This window comes from Sus scrofa, chromosome 6, assembly GCF_000003025.6.
Source record: "Sus scrofa isolate TJ Tabasco breed Duroc chromosome 6, Sscrofa11.1, whole genome shotgun sequence".
NCBI lineage: Eukaryota > Metazoa > Chordata > Mammalia > Artiodactyla > Suidae > Sus > Sus scrofa.
Window position 1 is genome coordinate 165,501,800 of NC_010448.4, and position 20,248 is coordinate 165,522,047.

The 20,248-nt window shown below is 43.5% G+C and overlaps 1 protein-coding gene across 1 annotated transcript in view; it reads right to left on the bottom strand.

The window, feature by feature from the left end:
* Window positions 1-20,248, bottom strand: part of MAST2 (microtubule associated serine/threonine kinase 2) — a 213,154-nt gene that overhangs the window by 94,924 nt on the left and 97,982 nt on the right. Inside the window, 1 exon segment of the mRNA XM_021096724.1 lies at window positions 12,335-12,366. Coding sequence (XP_020952383.1) covers window positions 12,335-12,366 — 32 coding nt within the window.

Consider the following 20,248-nt stretch of genomic DNA (forward strand, 5'->3'; position numbering starts at 1 on the left):
CATACCAGATGGTCTTGACCTCATGGAGCTTACCATTTGCTATGGATTGAATTATGTTCCCCACTCAAAATTCCTATGTTGAAGCTCTAAATTCCAATGAGATAGGATCTTCAGGAGATAATTACGCTTAAATTAATCCCACAGGACTGGCGACCTTCTAAGAGGAAGATCTTGATCTCCGCACTCCGCCCAGCACCGAGAAAGGCCACGTAAGCACACAGTGAGAAGGTGGGTACTTGCACGCCAGAGAGAGAGGCCTCTCCAGAAACCAGCAGGGGAGCATCCTGACCGTAAACAGCTAGCCTCCAGAACCAGGAGGAAATACATTCCTCCTGTTTCAGGTTCTGAGCCTACGGCATTTTGTTATGGCAGCCCAAGTAGATTAACAGAAAATCCAGAGGAAGAGGTTAGAGATAAATCATTCTTTCTCTACAATTGCTATAGGAACTATGAAGGAAAAGTACAGGATTTAATGAAAGTATATTCTGAGAATCCCAACTTGGCCTACGGCAGCAAGGTATAGGAAATGCCCTTCCTAAGGAAATGAGATGTACGCTAAGACGTGAAAGGTAAGTAGGCGCTGTAACCAGGTATAAATGAAGAAAAGGACATTCCAGGTACAGAGAACACCCTGTGCACAAATACAGACACAAAGACAGGAACCAGACCGTACAGACAGTTTTACGGCCACGGCAAAACTTTCAGGTGTGATCCTGAGAGTAATAACAAACGCACTAGGCGTTCCCATTGTGGCCCAGTGGTAACAAACCCGACTAGTATCCATGAGGCTTTGGGTTCAACCCGTGGCCTTGCTCAGTGGGTTAAGGATCTGGCATTGCCATGAGCTGTGGTATAGGTCAAAAATGTGGCTGAGCTCTGGCATGGCTGTGGCTGTGGCTGTGGCTATGGCTATGGCCAGCAGCTGCAGCTCCAATTCAACCCCTAGCCTGGGAACCTCCCTATGCTCACCTGTGGTCCTAAAAAAAAGATTAAAAAATAAAAATGCACTAAATGAGTTTAAATAGGGAGTTCTCCAGTGGCTCAGCGGGGTAAGAATCCGTCACTGTCACTGCTACGGCTCTGGTTACAGCTGTGGCACAGGTTTGATCGCTGGCCTGAGAATTTCTGCATGTCACACATGCGGCCAAAAAAAAAAAAAAAAGAGTTTAAGATAAACATCTAATAATCAATGTGCACTTTAAAAAGATTTTTCTGGCTACTATATGATGGATAAGTGGACTTAGGGGTAGGCAATACTAGACAAAGAAAGACTGGATAGGTAGTCATACCAGTAGCAGAGCCAAGAGATTATAACGGCCTTGCACTACATGGACAGACCAGTGGCAGTAAAAAGAAACAGAGGAAATTAAAAGATATTTGAGAGGTTTAATAGAAAGGAGTTGGTGTGAGGAAGGGGAAGGTAACAAGAATAAAATAAGTTTTCTATCTTGAGGAAGGGGTACCACTTAGTAATAAGCTAAAGAATAAGAGAAGAGTAGGTTTTTGAGAAAGACGATGACCTCAGTTTCATAAATGCTGAAGTTGAGCTGTCTATGAAATATCCAAGCACATTATGGTGAATTGGTAGTTGCAAGGTCGAGAGATACAACTGCGAAGACCATTAGTATAACAATAGCTGTTTTAAGATGACAGTAACAAAGCAAGTTCTCATTTTCAGGACCTGTGTCCACATACTTATTGTTCATCGAGAAATCACTTCCTTTTTTTTTTTTTTTTTTTTTTGGCCCTTTGGTCTTTTTGTCTTTCTAGGGCCACACTCTTGGCACACGGAGGTTCCCAGGCTAGGGGTCAAATCAGAGCTACAGTTGCCGGCCTACTCCACAGCCACAGCAACACGGGATCTGAGCCTTGTCTGCGACTTATACCACAGTAATGCCAGATCCTTACCCACTGAGCAAGGGCAGGGATTGAACCCTCGTCCTCATGGATGCTAGTCAGGTTCACTGAGCCACAGGGGGAACTCCCATGTCCATTTTTAAACAAACAAACAAACAAACAAAAAGTTTCTGCTGGGGAACTCGGAGTAACTCTTGCTCCGTCCATGCCAACCCCTGCCAAGCTCTGCCTTCCCACTAGAGAGGCGAAGAACCTATGTGAGATCATTTCCCAGATAAGCCCAACTGTTTAAAAAGACCATTAAATGTAACACGTGGCTATCGCTCTGGGCTTCACAGTCTTTGCAGGTACCCAAATTTCCAGATTTTCAAAGTCCACAGAGAAACTAAAGCCTTATATCAGGCACCACTGACACCACACAGAGGGTTTACAGGTGTAGCAGGTGCTATCTCTTTTTAGCACACTCTCCAGAAGCATCCATCCAGGCAGATACCACCAGGTGGCATCAGAGCAGGAAAGTACATACGCTGTTTCACATGTCAGTTTCACAGGGACAGAGTTTGTCTGTCTTTTTTTCTTTCTAGGGCCACGTCCACGGCATATGGGTGGAGGTTCCCAGGCTAGGGGTCTAACTGGAGCTACTGCTGCTGGCCTACGCCACAGCCACAGCAACGCAGGATCCAAGCGGCATCTGTGACCTACAGCACAGCTCACGGCAACACTGGATTCTTAACCCACTGAGCGAGGCCAGGGATTGAACCCGCAACCTCATGGTTCCTAGTCGGATTCGTTTCCGCTGCGCCATGATGGGAACTCCCACAGGGACAAGGTTTGACACATCATATCCTTGAGCTCCAGGAACCCCTCCCTGCCCAACGCCTATCCCTGCAGACACCTGGCATTTACTTTCATCTAATATCTACCATCCAAGTCCACTCCCCAAATGAGAAAGTCAACACTGCAAAAAGATACCCATCCTCAAGGATTAATAAAGCCACCAAGGATAACCCATCCTCGGGTCTGATAAAAGCCGCCAACAGCAACACACACATACAGCACAACAGGTACTCTAGAAACCTCTTCACTCCTACAGGCTATTCTTCTTCTTTTGTGTGTGTGTGTGTGTCTGTGTGTGTGTGTGTGTCTTTTAGGGCTGCACTGGTGGCATAGGGAGGTTCCCAGGTTAGGGGTCAAGTTGGAGCTGTAGTCACCGGCCTACACCACAGCCACAGCAACTCAAGATCCGAGCCGTGTCTGTGACCTACACCACAGCTCGTGGCAATGCTGCATCCAGGCCAGGGATTGAACCCGCGTCCTCATGGATACTAGTCAGGTTCGATAACCACTGAGCCACGACGGAACTCCCCTACGATCCGTTCTTTACCTCCACTGACTGCTCACAACCTCAAGGAAATAAAGCAAAGACACTTCAACAAATATGAGGATAATTACCTTAAGCTGTAATTAATGGGTATTAGAAAAGCTTTACTTTCTTGTTAACTAGAGACAAACACTATTTACATTGAGCTTCTAAGTGTAGGGCCTAGGTGTCCGTGCTGAAATTCACATATAAATAAATTTTAAAACCTTATTTGAAAGGAATTGCCAAGAGGAACTCTCCACAGAGCTGAGCAGAAGCCATTCAGAGCTGTTTCGACTGAGAAAAGCAAAATACAATACTCTCATGGCTTGGGTAAACAAAGAGCTTTAGAATTTCATTTTCTTTCGATTCTTTTTCCACAGATAGGTATACTTTCAACAAAGCTATTAACTCTTTTAGATCAGATATTCTAGACTGGATTTTCTAAGACATTAAAAAAAAAAATCCAGATGGGTTTAAAAATGAAATAGCCTTCTAAAAATGAAAATGATTCAATTTCAGGAAGCTACATCTAAAATAAACGGTATGAGCCAGGCCAAAAGAACTTCATAACCAACTTGCCCCAGCAAAGCACTTACCATTGCAGGCCTGGGCATTCTCACTCCCCATATTGGAATTCAGCTGCTCTCTTCCCTAATGCAACCAAAGTGACTGAGACCAATGTCCTGTGGCTTTTCTAAAGCACACTATTGTTCATTTAACGGGTGAGGATTTTACTAACTCATTGTTATGAAGAATTTATAGCTTCTAACAGGTAATTATGGCCTGCTAATAATAAAACAATAATAAACAACTATCGTTTTTTTCAAAGTCTACTAGTAATAGGCACTACACGAAACTCTACCAGAATAACAGAGAGTTGAGGGCTTAATTGAAGGCACTATGCCATATATTTTACACGCATAATCTTTTACAAGTAAGATGAGGTCCCTGAGACCACTGTGGACACAATGCTACCACTCCTGCCTAAGGCCAATACCTCCACATGGACCTAAATGGCCTCCACTCTGCTTACTCAAGAATATTCCAGCAACGATTCTCTCCTCTCCTGCATCAACTTTTCCTTCACTACTGGATAATTTCATTGACCTACAAACATGATATATCTCCTTTTCATGTTTTAAAAGAGAGGGAAAAAATACTCCATAAGCTTTTCTAACTATCACCTGATTTCTATTCTACGATCCTCTTTGCAGCAAATCACTTTGAAATAACAGTATATACTCACTAATTCCTCCCCAAAACATCAGAGAAGGAACAAGGATAGCTAAATGAATCTATATACCCTCCACTTAGACTTAACAACTGCCAACATTTTTTCTTACCAGCTCGACTGGCTGTTCGCCGTCAGCTTCTTTGCTGACAGACTCCCTCCTCCCCTGACCAGTAAACCCGGACGTTCCCGGGGGCTCAGCCCTTAGATCTCATTTCTGTCTAGATTCACTCCCTCACCAGGTCAGTGCTTCTCAAACTAGCTGTGGGGAAAGACCAAGCGACATGTTCAGTCCATCACAAACATCACGAAACAAAATAAAAATGAATGAGCGGAAATGATCAAATGCTTGAAGGTCACAGCGATGCCAGACTGCCCACCCTGAGTTTCTCACTGAACACGCATGGCAAACTGGTAACAGAGTTCACGGACCTTCACCAGCCAGCTGGCCACTGAAGCAGCATTTCAGTAGTTTATTTCATCCAATCTCATAGCTTTAAATATCATCTATGGAGTTGCCGTCGTGGCTCCGTGGTTAGCGAATCTGACTGGGAACCATGAGGGTGCGGGTTCGATCCGTGGCCTGGCTCAGTGGGTTAAGGATCTGGCGCTGCCATGAGCTGTGGTGCAGGTCGCAGACGAGGCTCAGATCCCGCGTTGCTGTGGCTCTGGTGTAGGCCGGCGGCTACAGCTCCGATTGGACCCCTAGCCTGGGAGCCTCCATATGCCTCAGGTGTGGCGCTAGAAAAGGTAAAAAGACAATAAACAAACAAACAAACAAATAAATCTATATGCTGTCAATCCCTAAATGTATATCTCATCCTTGATCCCCAGACTCATATATGCAATTGCCTTGTCAACACTCCTTCTTGGACGCCAAGCAAGCCCCAAAGACCTAATTCCTCTAACAATCCCCGTCCTGCCCTCCCAAGAGCAAAACCACAACAAAAAACCCCTGCTCCACTCACATTTCCTATCTTGCTCAATAAATGGCAACCATATCTTCTACCAACTCAGCCTCAAAACCTTACCGTCGCACTCAATTCCTCTCTTTTTCTCATATACCAAAATTAACTAGCAAAAACATCATCGGCTCTCCTTTCAAAATACATCCAGAATCTAACCACTTTTTACCACCTAAAACTGCTACCACCCTCTCCAAGCAATCATCACCTTGACTGAATTATGTAATGGTTTCCTCACTTATTTTCCTGCTTTCACTCCTGCTCTCCCTAACAGTCTGAGCAACTAGCGACCTTGTTCAAACATAAAACAACCATTCAATAGGGAAAGAAAAGTTCTTTCAACAGATGGTGCTGAATAAGAGCTGTCCACTACCTTACACCACATGTAAGAATTAACTGATAAATGAATCAAAGCCCTAGAGTAAGAGCTAAAACCATAAAACCCTTAAAAGGAAACAGGTGAATTATAGCAACCTCATTCTGTTTGCTTACATTCTGTATTTGCCTATTGGCATCCATTAATTGCCAGTCAAACTAACAGCCAAACTTGTGCAGATCTCCCCCGCAACCCGGCTTCTGTCGGTATGCAAGAATCCTACTGCAAACCCTGCAGTCAATCCCGAGTGCAGACTCCCAATCACCTCCTTCAATCAAATTCTCACACAACAAGCCAATTACCTCCCCTGCCCTCTACCAAGCCGGGCCAAGGACCAGACAACTGGTCCATTTCTACAGCCCAGAACCCACCGACATTATTCAAAGCAGTCAGTCCTAACCTGTCTTCCCTGCTCTGCTTTGCCTCTTTTAGGGAACTCCCAGGAAAGGCTCTCTGACTGCCCCTGGCAACTTTCTGCCTCCTGACCAAAACTGGTGCTTTCTCACGTGGCCCTGCATGACACGCTTGCTCAAACTCTTGAGGAAAGGGTGAGTAATAAATTCTTCTTTTGATAGCATTAGACTCTTTGTGTCATTCATCAGCTACCTTTATAAATTAAGGCCCAGGAACAAATGAAATCTTAAATTAGGCAATGGTTTTTCTTAGATAAAGTATCAAAAGCACACCCCCCCTGCCGCAAAAGCAAATAACCTGGACTTCATCAAAATTATAAACTTTTGTGCATCAATGGTCACTATCAAGAAATTAAAACAACCCACTGAATGGGAGAAAATATTTGTGTATCAAGTATCTGATAAGGGTCTAGTATAGAGAATATATAAAGTCCTCTAACAATTCAACAATCAAAAGACAACTCAAATTTTTAAATGGGTAAAGGCTTTGAATAAACATTTCTCCAGAGAAGAAAGGCAAATAGCCAACAGGTGCACAAAAAAGATGCTGAACATCACTGGTCATCTGGAAAACACGAATTAAAAGCGCAATGAGAAAGAAATTCAGCAAAGCTGCAGAAAACAAATCCGATATACAAAAAGCAACTGCATATAAACACTAACAATGAACAATCCAAAAAAGAATTTAAAAAACAATTCCATTCATAATAACATCACAAAGAATAAGATATTTAGGAATAAATTCAACTAGGGAAGTGAAGACCTATACACTGAAAACTACAAAATATTTCTCAAAGAAATTAAATATTTAAGTGGAAAAACATCCCATGTTCGTGGAATCAAAGACTTCATATTGTCTGAAACTATCACCCAAACTGACATACAAATTCAATAAATTCCCTATCAAAATCTCAGTAATTTTTTTTTTTGCAAAAATAGAGAAAAGGACAGACATATAGGCCAACAAAATAGAATAGAGCCCCAAAATAAATTATTCTCCACATATATGGTCAAAAACTTCTGACAAGGATGTCAAGACCATTCAATGGATTAGGGACTTTTTTTTTTTTTTTTTTGGTCTTTTCTGTCCTTTTAGGGCCATACCTGCAGCATATGGAGGTTCCCAGGCTAGGGGTCTAATCGGAGCTGTAGCGGCTGGCCTACACCACAGTCACAGCAACACCAGGTCCGAGCCGTGTCGCGTCCTACACCACAGCTCACAGCAACGCCAGATCCTTAATCGACTGAGCAAGGCCAAGGATCGAACCCACAACCTCATGGTTCCTAGTCAGATTCATTTCCACTTCGCCACAATGGGAACTCTGGGACAGTCTCTTCAACAAATAGTCCCGATAGGAGTTCCCATTGTGGAGTAGTGGGTTAAAGATCCAGCATTGCTGCCGCTGTGGTCATGGGTCAGGAACCTCCATGTGCTGTGGGTATGGCCAAAGGAAGAAAAAAATAGTCCTGAGAATATTAGATATTCATATACAAAAGAATGAAGATACTTACCTTACCTCACATAGAAAAATCAACTCGAAATTAATCAAAGACCTAAGTATAGTAGTTGAAACTAAAAAACTCATCAACAGCAACTCTAGCCTCCTTTCTATGCTTCAACATAGAAGCCAAGCAGGTTCCCACCTCAGGACCTTGGCATATGCTGTCACCTTACCTGGAATGTTCATGACCAATATATTACGTCAACATCACTCACTCCAGACTCCCGTACTCAATTCAAACATCACCTTAATGAGAAAATCCCTAAAAAATACGACTTACAATTTCAACCCCTGCCTCACAAAAACATGTATTCTCATATCTCATTATCCGGTTTTATTTTTCTTTATAGCACACAATACTATGACATACCATACATGCTTTTGTCTGTCTGTCTGTCACTCTTGCATAGAAAGGAAATTCCATGAGACCAAGAACTTTTTTTTTTCTTTTTGGCCACAACCAGGGCATGTGGAAGTTCCCAGGCATGCCACAGCAGTGACAAAGCTGGACTCTCAACCCACTGAGCCACCAGGGAACTTCAAGGACAAAAACTTTGTCTGCTAAAACACTTTATCTCCCGTATCTACAACAGGGCCTGCACATCATAAAAACTTAATTACAGTATAATAGATGGGCGGATAGATGAATTAATTTCAACAAATGAATAAATGAATGGAGGCAAAAAAACAAACAGAAACGTAACTTGTAAATGGTAGTACAAAGATTCAACCAAGTAGGCCTGATCTCAAGCCCAGGCTCTTTACTTCCCTGCTGTCATTCCACTTACCAACGTGGAGACACTGGAGGAATTACTGGTTAGGTGGAAGTGTATTTTGTGTAACAGAAAGATATCACAAACATCTAGAAATCCATTTTTTGTTTCCTGTCCATTTTACTTGTAACTATCATATTACATGGAGAAAGCATAACAATTGAGAGCCTCTAAAATCACTGAACTTCATTTTACAGTGATCAGCTATTTTTAAAATTATACTATACTGATTAAACGAATGACTCCTTCTCAAAAAATAATACCAAACTAGGTGCAAACCCCAAATCTCTCTGCACCCATCAAGTATACTAGAGAGAATAAGCCAAAGGAAATGGCTTTATAACTGGTGGGCATACAGTAGGATCTGTTCTCGCAAGAGCCATTCTGGGGCCGAAGCAAACAGAGATATAAGTACACTACTCCTCTACTTCTGACCAAGACTCCGAGGATAATTACAACAACTGTTAAAGCTTCCCAGACTGGGCTACAAGGATAAGAAACAATGGGACAAATGGAAGGTCACTTGCATTATTAATATCAGTTTCTCCACATTTACTACAAAAATATAAGTATTAATTAAACCTATTTAAACACCTTATTATCTCTTTTTTGTCTTTTTTTGTTTTTTCTAGGGTCATACCTGTAGCATATGGGGGTTCCCAGGCTAGGGGTCAAACCAGAGCTACAGCTGCTGGCCACAGCCACAGCCACAGCCACAGCCACGCCAGATCGAGCCACATCTGCGACCTGCACCACATCTCATGGCAACAGTGGATCCTTAACCCACTGAGTTGAGCCAGGGATCAAATCCACATCCTCATAGATACTAGTCAGGTTCGTTCTTACCGCTGAGGCACAACGGGAACTCCCTCAAACACCTTGTGTTTTGTGGTTCTTACCTTCCTGGCTTCTCTACTGCAGATGCTAAGCTATGCTTTGCCTCCTACTGCACACTCCCTACAAAAACCTGGCCAGCTGTCTGCAGAAGAGGTACCATGGAGCTTCAATTATTTGGGGAGACGACTAAGCGTAGAGACCACGTAAGCCAGTCCCTTCATTTTACAAGTGAGACAATTCCAGCCCAGAAATTCCTGTTGAAACCACACACAACTTGGCGGTGGCAAAGCCGTGACAAGCGTCCATATTTCCCAGCTCCATCCGGAGTGAAACGTTTTCTACTCTCTAACATTAGAGATTATGCTGGACCCTCAATCGCTGGACCCTAGGGAACTCTGTGAGTTCTTTTATTAAAAAGTATTTCTTTCTGATCTTTATTAATTAAATATTTAAAGGCAATTAGAACAGACCTAACTTTTTATTTTTTTTGTCTTTTTGCCTTTTCGCCTTTTCTAGGGCCGCTCCCTGCAGCATATGGAGGTTCCCAGGCTAGGGGTCTAATCGGAGCTGTAGCCACCGGCCGACACCACAGCCACAGCAACTCGGGATCCAAGCCACGTCTGCAACCTACACCACAGCTCATGGCAACGCTGGATCCTTAACCCACTGAGCGAGGCCAGGGATGGAACCCGAAACATCATGGTTCCCACTTGGATTTGTTAACCACTGCGCCACAATGGGAACTCCTATTTTTTTATTTTATTTTATTTTTTTTGCTATTTTTTAGGGTCTCACCAGCAGCATATCAAAGTTCCCAGGTTAGGGATCGAAAAAGAGCTGTAGCTGTTGGCCTATGCCACAGTCACAGCAACGTGGGATCCGAGCCACATCTGCAATCTACACCACAGCTCATGGCAGCACCGGATCCTTAACCCACTGAATGAGGCCAGGGATCAAACCTGCATCCTCATGGATACTAGTCAGGTTTATTACCACTGAGCCACTATGGGAACTCCCCAGCCCTAACTTTAGATACCACTAAAAGAATCAAGAAATTCCTCTAGTTTAAAACTAAATTGATCCCCCAGTTCCTCTGGTTTCAAATAAAAATCATGTTCACAGGATATCCTTCCTTCTCAGCAAACTCTGTTCATTTAGAGACACACACCTTCCTGGAAGAAGCCGCCTTCCTTGTGCCTTAATTCATGTCACCTAGTCTTTTGCAAAGGCAAATCTCAGACAACTTCCAAATACAGGGAACCAAAGGAGAAAATGCCAGAAATAACATGAGAGTGACCGTATACAAGTGTTTGCTGAACACTGTGCTGAAAAGCCGCTCCCTTTTGACTCGTTACACCTACTCAGTGCCTCCCTCCACTAAGAGTCCCCGAGGTGCCCCTGCCCAGTGTGTACAAGGCCACTGAGATCCTCTGCTAGAAATGAACTTGAAGACAGAACTGCGGCTCTCAACTAAGACAATACATCCACTCTTAAACTCATGTATTTACAAGAATTCTGAAACTAATACACCTTAGAATAAAACTAAAAACTGAAGCACTATTGCATATGCTAAGTGATTCTTCTAATAGCTCTAAGAAAAAAAAAATCAGGTGGTACCATGATCTTTTTTTTTTTTTTCCCCAGCCTTTTGGCTTTTCTGGGGCCGCTCCCTCGGCATATGGAGGTTTCCAAGCTAGGGGTCTAATCAGAACTGGAGCTGCTGGCCTACACCACAGCAACTCGGGATCCGGGATCCGAGCCGCGTCTTCAGCCTACACCACAGCTCACGGCAGCGCCGGATCCTTAACCCACTGAGCAAGGCCAGGGATCGAACATGCAACCTCATGGTTCCCAGTTGGATTAGTTAACCACTGAGCCATGACAGGAACTCCGATACTCATTTTATAGATGAGGCAACTGACGAAATGAAGTGATTCATCTATGTTGCAAGCTATTTAAGTGACACTGCCAAGACTGAACCCTAAGATGTTTCTGACTGGTAACTCTAGTTTAATATCAAATCACAGTGAGCTTTCATAAAACAGCCAAAATGACCTGACGAGACTCTTTAGAGGACAGTCCTACTTAATCACTAGAGCATTTTTACAGAACAAAATCCCATAATGACAGGAACAGAAAGAATTACGTGTTCCACACATTTTTAAACATATATAATGTGTGTATAAAGTACACCTAATCAACAAATATGAATACTGTTGTGTCCTCCTCCGTAATTATGTATCATGCCTTTCTGCAAAGAAATTTTTCAAAGCCACTGTTTTATCATAGCCCTATTTCCTTAGTGTTACCCCAAATTTGGCTTCTTAGCAAATCATGGTAAGTGTGGGTGCAAATGTAAAAAAATAAAGGTTTTGGGGCCCCAACATGGTGATTCTAATTTAAATAAGTTTGGAATCTGCACGTGAACTGTTTATTACTATTTAAATGTGTATATTAATCTGCATAATAAGTATTCCAGATGATTCTAATGATCCAAATTACTGCCCCATTAGGAATTCTTAGAGAAAAAGCAGGCTAAGAAAATTTAAGAAATCAAAATCCAGGGACAATGATTATTCACGAATCTCCCTAGCCCTGAAGCCAGAAAAGAACAAGTGAAAGACAGCACTGTTCTAACCATGAACCCCAATTTAGTTTCTGCCCTTGCCCCCAGGTGTCAGAAAAGGTGGCCTCTCACTTCTCCCATAAGACAGATGAAGTCGCTGAGTTTTAATTTCAGCTTTCTCAGAAAACTCAGTAAACTCCAAAAAACATACACATAAGACTGTGACGGGTACTTAAATGTCCGCTATCCCCCAAATGCAAAAAGTGACACAGAAAAGAGGACGGGGGTGGAGAGTGAGGAAGGCGAGGGGAGGAGATGGCCCGGTGAGAGCGCCGGCCACGGGCGCAGACGAGACGCCTTGGGGAAGAAACCCGCCCGAGCGGAATTCCTCCCTCCGAGCCCAGCCCAGGAGGGACTCCTCAGCAGGAGATCGCGATCGCCGGCTACTTACAAGCTGCCTCTTCTCGGAAGGCTCAGCTCCTTCTGCAAAACAAAACACAAACGCAAGTTAGGGAGAAAGAAGGTTACATCTGAGTCTACGGGTCCGCCCTACACGTCCGAGGAGATTTACAGCAATGTCTTAAAAATGGCAAAGGTCAAATATTTCTAAATAATGTCTCCCTGTCTTTTAAATTTTAGGGAAATAAACAGTCTGGTCAGCCGTCATCTCATTCTTCCTTCCCAGAAAGCAACGTCTCCCAGGAGACTTGCAGCATTTTACCCACTAGATGGAAGCAGCTCGCCAGTGTGGGTGCCAGGCACTCACTGGACCAGCCATCGGCTGTAAAGGATTTATATCATCAGAGTGAGGGATGTGAAAGGAATGAAAGCGAATGTTTTTACTTCTGGTTTTTCTGGCCACGCCTGTGGCATGCAGAAGTTCTCAGGCTAGGGACTGAATCTGTGCCATAGCTGTTAACCTGAGCCACAGCAGTGATCAAGCCTGATCCTTAACCTGCTAAGCCACAACGGAACTTGTAGAATATTTTCTTTAATTAGAAAATATTGGGAGTTCCCTTCGTGGCTCAGTGGTTAATGAACCCAGCATTGTTGTGAGCTGTGGTGTAGGTCGGATACTGCCCTAAAAAGACAAAAAAAAGAAAATATTGTAGGCAGTTTCCACTGTGCCACAGTGTTAAGAATTCAACTGTAGCAGCTTGGGTCACTATGGAGGCAGAGGTTCAATCCCTGGATTGGCACAGTGGGTTAAAGGATCCACCATTGCTGCAGCTATGGTGTAGGTCGCAGCCACAGCTCAGATTCAATCCCTGGCCTGCGAACTTTCCTATGCTGAGGGTGCAGCCATTATTTAAAAAAAAAAAAAAGGAAAAAAAAAAAAAAAAAAAAAGGAGGAGTTCCTGTTGTGGCACAGCAGAAGCAAATCCGACCAGGAACCATGAGGTTGCTGGTTCAATCCCCGGCCTCACTCAGTGGGTTAAGGATCCGGCATTGCCATGAGCTGTGGTGTAGGTCACAGACACAGCCCGGATCCTGTGTTGCTGTGATTGTAGTGTAGGCTGGCGGCCACAACTCCGATTCGACCCCTAGTCTGGGAACCTCCATATGTCGTGAGTGCAGCCCTAAAAAGACAAAAAGACAAAAAGAAAAAGAAAAGAAAAGAAAGAAAATACAGCCAGAATACAATCATTTTTCAATATCTCCAAAGACAAAAATGCTTACAATTTCTTAAACAAAAACCCTGGATTTAGGTATGTTTTAGAAATTAGAATGGGGGGGTAATTAAAGAAACAGTATATGTGTGTGTGTATATATATATATATATATATTTTATATAACACCCTCAGCAAATACTGGTTCACCAACAAAATACATCAAACACATTAAAATTTCTCCAGTAAAATGTATGACAGGCACAATAAATGTTATAAAAACTGTGAAGAGTCTCAGTTCAGTTTTGTCAACAGAAGAGTTCGAATTAGATCACGTTTTAGTGCTAAATGAGTAACAGAAAAACTTCTTGGGTTTTGCTACTGCAATCTAAGCCACCCTGATGTCAGCCTCCCAAAGGTCTCACAACTGGTGAACCCCTCCTCTTTTTTTTTTTTTTTTTTTTTTTTTTTAGGCATGAAATAGATTTATTAGGAGAGGACAATTGTGAGGGATGCAAGCGGGCAGGCAAGGAGGCTCTGCCAACCCCCTCCTCCTCTATCCTTATCCCTCTGTGGTCTATTCTCAACAAAACAGCTCCTTTTAATTAGGGCTGCACTTGCAGCATATTGAAGCTCCCAGGCTATGGGTCAAATTGGAGCTACAGCTGCCAGCCTACACCACAACCATAACCACTCGGGATCTGAGCTGCGTCTGTGACCTAAAGCAATGAGGCTCACGGCAATTCAGGATCCTCAACCCACTGAGCAGGGCCAGGGATCAAACCTGCATCCTCATGGTTCCTAGTCTGGTTGTTCCCACTGAGCTACAATGAGAACTCCTTACAGTGATCCATTTTTTTAGGGCCAAACCCAAGCATATGGAGGCTCCCAGGTGAGGGGTCAAATCCAAGCTGCAGGCAGGTGCCAGTCTACACCACAGCCACAGCAACACCAGATCCGAGCCTCATCTGCAACCTACATCACTGCCCAATGCTACGCCAGATCCTTAAGCCACTGAGCAGGGCCAGGGACCGAACCTGCGTCTGCACGGACACCAGTGGGATTTGGTACTGCTGAGCCACAACAGGAACTCCCAGAGTGATCCTTTCAAACATCAGTTAGATCACAACACTCCTGGCTCAAAATCCTGGACTGAATCCCCCTTTCATTCAAGAATAAAATTCAGGAGTTTCAGCTGTGGCTCAGTGGGTCACAAACCTAACTAGTACCCATGAAGATGCCGTTCAATCCCTGGCCTCACTCAGTGAGTTAAGGCTCCCACTGAGTGGCACTGCTGTCAGCTACGGTGTAGGTCACAGATGCAGCTCGGATCCCTGCCAGCGCCCGAAGCTCTGATTCAATCTCTAGCCCAGGAACTTTCATTCGTAGCCCTAAAAAGCAGGGCGGAAAAAAAAAAAAAAAAGAATAAATGTCAAAGTCAACATAAATACCTAGATGGGTGACCCATTCCCCCTCCCAGTATCTCTCTGACCTCCTCTCTGCCCCTTGCAGACTCTAATCCAGCCACACAGCGCTCTTTTTTTTTTTTTTTTAAAGGGCCGTACCCATGGCATATGAGGTTCCCAGGCTAGGGGTCAAATCAGTGCTGCAGCTGTCAGCCTACGCCACAGTCACAGCAAGGCCAGATCCAAGCTGTGTCTGCGACCTACACCACAGTCAGGGCAACACCAGATCCTTAACCCACTGAGCGAGGCCAGGGATCAACCCCGAATCCTCATGGATGCGAGTCGGGTTCGTTAACCACTGAGCCACGACAGGAACTCCAATCCAGCCACACAGGACTCTTGCTCGCCAAACACTTCAGTCAGCCTTAAACTTACTCAGCCTTAAATCCTTGTGCTAATCTGTGCCCTCTGCCTATGACGCCCTCTCCCAGACACAGCTCCTTGGCTAACTCCCTACAGCCATGACATCGCTTGGCTCAATTTTCACCTGAGTTCTTGATGAAGCCCACTACCCTGACGGCTCTAGATAATATTACAACTTATCTTCCACCCCATCCCCCTTCCTCCGCTTTACTCTTATTTATAACCAATACACTTTCAATACACTTACCGCTTCCAACGTACTACGTAATTTACTCGTTTATTATGGTTATCGCTTATTTTTTTGTCTTCCTCCACTAGAATCTAAGCTCCATGCGTACAGGGATCTTAGTCTGTTTTGCTAATGCATCTCAATGACTTAGAACAGTGACTGGCAGGTAGTAGACGCTCCAAAATATTTGTTCAACAATTTCACACACTCTCCAATACCTGGTATTTGTTAAGACTGTTTAATTTTTGCCGACCCAATGACTGTGATCGTATCACAGTATGGTTTCAATTGGTACTTCCCATAATTACTAGTGAGGTTAAAAATGTTTCATGTATTTATTGGCCAATAGCGTTTCCTCCACCGTGAACCGCCTGTTCACAGTACTCCCGCAGTATCCGTGGGGAACTGGCTCCAGTACCCCCAGCAGATACCGAAATCTGCAGGTGTTCAAGTCCCTTCGGTGAAATGGTGTGCTCCAGCGTAGCAGCCCTCCACAGCCATGGCTGGGGAACCCACTGGTGCAGAGGGCTCAGGGTAGATCCCCGGCCTATTCTATTAGGTTTCCCAACTTTTTTCTTATTGAATTAAAGGCAGTTACCTGATATATCCTAGATACTAATTATTTGTAGATTATATTCACTGAAAATGTTCTCTCAGTCTTTTTACTTTTTTGAATGGAGTCAACAAAGAATTTAATTTTAATATAATCAAATTTATCATTCTCCTTTATAGTATCTGTTTTTACATAAAAGAAATACATCTCTGGAGTTCCCTTGTAGTGTAGTGGGTTAAGGATCCCACGTCGTCACTGCAGTGGCTCAGGCTGCTGTGGTGGCACAGGTTGGATCCCTGGCCTGGGAATTTCTACAGGCCATAGGCACAGCCAAAAATAAACCAAAAGAAAAGAAAAACAAAAAAAGGAAAGAAAAGAAAAATATCTCTAACACATAGAAACATTAATGCTGTCACTTATTTTCATCTAAAAGACTTACAGGTTTATTTTTCACACTAAATTTGTGAATATACCCAAACTTATTTTTGCATATGAGCGGAGATGGGAATCTCGCTGTATTTTTTTTTTCTGTAGGAGTGATCCATTATCCCGGGGTCAGTTCAGTCATATACTAAGTCTCCATGTGCACAGGGCGCTGCTCCTGACTGTGTTTTTCCCGCTCTGTCCCCTGTGCCGGCACCACACTGTTCAACCAGTACAGCTTGATCATAAATCTGGACATTTGTAAGGCGAGTCCATGCAAATTGTTATTAGTCCTCAAATTAGGGGAGTTATTCTTGGGACTCTGCTCTTCCATATAAATTTTAGGATCAACTTGTAGATTAAAACCGTGGCACTGCAGTCGGTCTAGAGGATCAGTGGCCCATTTATAACACAGACAGCTGCTGTACGAGAACACGGTGTGTCTCTCCCCTTACTTGGGTCTTCTTTACCATGTTTTAATAAAGTTTGATACTTTTTCACATAAAGATTATACAAATCCGTTGTCATATTTATTTCTAGACAGCTTATATTTTCTTGTTGCCATTACGATGTATCTGGAAAATGCCACTTATCAGGCCTTGTATTTGATCCCCCAGGAACCTCGTCTTCTTCCCAATACACGATGAAAAATTTCAAACACAGGAAACAGAACAGTTTAAAGATTTAACAGTGAACATCCGTATTAACACCTATAACCCAGACTTTACAGCTGTTAATATTTTCTGATATTTTCTTTATTACATATTTAGCATCTATCCACTCTTTTGTTGTTGTTGTTAGTGCAACTCAGAGTAGACTGTGTGAGTTCCCGTTGTGGCTCAGTGGCTTAGAAATCCGACTAGTACCATGAGGATGCGAGTTCAGTCTCTGGCCTTGACCCGGCATTGCTGTGAGCTGAGGTGTAGGTCGCAGATGCGGCTTAGATCTGGCATTGCTGTGGCTGTAGTGTAGGCTGGCCGCTGAAGCTCCGATTCGATCCCTAGCCTGGGAACTTCTGTATGCCACAGGTGCAGCCCTAAAAAGAAAAAAGAGAAAAAAATAATCGAAGTAGACTGGACATCAGTACACACTTCAGCATGTATGTTAACCAGAATTCAGTATTTTTTGACAACTTTTTCACGTTGCTTTTTTGAAAAAGGTAAACTTACACTGAATTGCACAAATCTTAGGTGTACCAATCAATGAGTATGATAAATGCATCCACTCAGGTAACCCAAATCCCTATAAGAATATGGAACATTTCCATCGATCCAGAAAGTTTCATTGTGTCCTTTCTTGGTAAATCCCTAACAAACCACTATTCCCTCACCCCAAACATATACTATTCCCATATTTTCACCATAGATTTTTTTCACCAGCTTCATATGAATGGAATTATACCAATATGAATCCTTTTATATAAGGTTTCTTTCACTCGGCATAGCGCTTTAGAAATTCATCCATGATGCTGCATACAACAGCAGTAACATCAAATTACGCCACAGTTTATTTAGCCTTTCTCCTACTAATGGACATTTGGATTACAGCCAGTTTTGAGCTATGAATACTCCTGTGCAAGTCTTTTAACAGGCTTGTGCCTCGTTTGTCTTGGGTAAATACCTAAGAATGTAATTGCTGGGTTACAGGACATGTGTATATTTAGTTTTATAAGAAACTACCAGATTTTTTCCTAAAGTGAATATATCATGTTACACTTCCATCCAGAATATGTGAATTTCAATTGCTCCACATTCTAGCTAATATGTTACACTTACTAATAACATAAAAATTGCTCTACATTCAGGCCAATATATGACATCAGTATTTTTTATTTTAGTTGTTCTAGTGAGTGTGTAGTGGTCTCACCGTGGGTTTAATTTGGATTTTCCTGATGACTAATAATGTTGAGCATCTTGTCATGTGCTTATTAGCCATCAGTACATATTCTTTATGAATCATCTTTAAATATTTTGCCATTTTTAAAACTGAGCTAGTTCTGGTTATGGCTCAGTGGGTTAGAACCCGACTACCATCTATGAGGATACAGGTGCGATCCCTGGCCTTGCTCAGTGGCTTAACGGTCTGTTATTGCCTTGAGCTGTGGTGTAGGTCACAGATGCTACTCAGATCCCAAGTTGGTGTGGCTGTGGTGAGGCTGGCAGCTGCAGCACCAATTTGACCCCTAGCCTGGGAACTTCCATTTGCCACAGGTACAGCCCTAAAAAGAAAAAGAAAAAAAAAAGGAAAGAAACTGGGCTATTAATCTTTTTATTATCAAGGTGTAAGAGTTCTTCATATATTCTAGGTACAAGTGCTTTGTTAGATATTTTGATGAATATTTTCTCCCAGTCCGTGGCTTGCCTACTGAAGTTATAAGTGGTGCCCTTTTTTTTTGGCCCATACAGGCAGCACATAGAAGTTCTTGGACCACGTATCAAACCTGCACCACAGCCATAATCAGAGCCATGGCAGTGACAACACTGGATCATTAACCTGCTGAGCCATGAGGTAACTCCATTAAGTGGTGTCTTTTGATGAGCAAAAAGTTTTTAATTTTTAAAATTAAATTAAATTAAATTTGTTTTTTTAATGACCACATCTGTGGCATATGGAGGTTCTGGGGCCAGTGACTGCAGCTGTGGCAACACCAGATCCTTTAACCCACTGAGCCCAGCCAGAGACTGAACCTGCACCTCCACAGCAACCTGAGCTGCTGCAGTTGGGATTTTTAACCCAGTGCCACAGAAGGAGTTCCCATAGTGGCTCAAGTGGTTAACGAACCCGACTAGAAATCATGAGGTTGCGGGTTCCATCCCCGGCCTCGCTCAGTGGGTTAAGGATCTGGTGTTGCCATGAGCTGTGATATAGGTAGCAGATGCACCTCAGATCCCAGGTTGCTGTGGCTCTGGTGTAGGCCAGCGGCTACAGCTCCGATTAGACCCCGAGCCTGGGAACCTCCATATGCCAAGGGAGTGGCCCTGGAAAAGACAAAAAAAAAAAAAAGTGCCACAGCAGGAACTCCGAAAGTTCTTAATTTTGAGGAAAAGATTAAGATGGCGGAATAGAAGGACTGGAGCTCAACTTCTCGCCTAAAAACAACAAAATTCACAACTAAAGGCTGAGCAATCTCCACTCAAATGGACTGGAAACCTTAAAAAGGATACCCTACTCAAGAAGAAAAAGAGGAGGCCACATCAAGACGTACAAGGGGCAATTTCACGATATAAACAACCCATACCTCCTGGGTGGGAAGCTCCAGAGACTGAAAACTAACTGGTTCACAGAGAGAGACTCACCTACAGGAGTGAGAGTTCTGAGCCCCACATCAAACTCTCACCTGTGGGGATCTGGCACTGGGAGAAAGAGCCCTTGGAGCATCTGGCATTGAAGGCCAGTGGGCCTTGTACGCAAGAGCTCCATAGGATGGGGGCGGGGGGGGGGGACGATAGAGACCCCATTCTTAAGAGGCCCACACAGACTTTCACGTGCACTGGGTCCCAGGTCAAAGCAAAGTCTCCTTTGGAATCTGGGTCAAACCTGACTGCAGTTCTTGGAGGACATCCTGGGAAAACAGGGGTGAATGTGACTTCTTGTGAGGGAAGGTCATTGAAAGCAAAGCTCTGGGGAATATTCGGCAGCTGCCTTTCTCTGGAGGTGGCCATTTGGGGAAAATCTGGCCCCACCCATCAGCCAGCTGCTGAGAAGCCCCAGGCCAAACAAC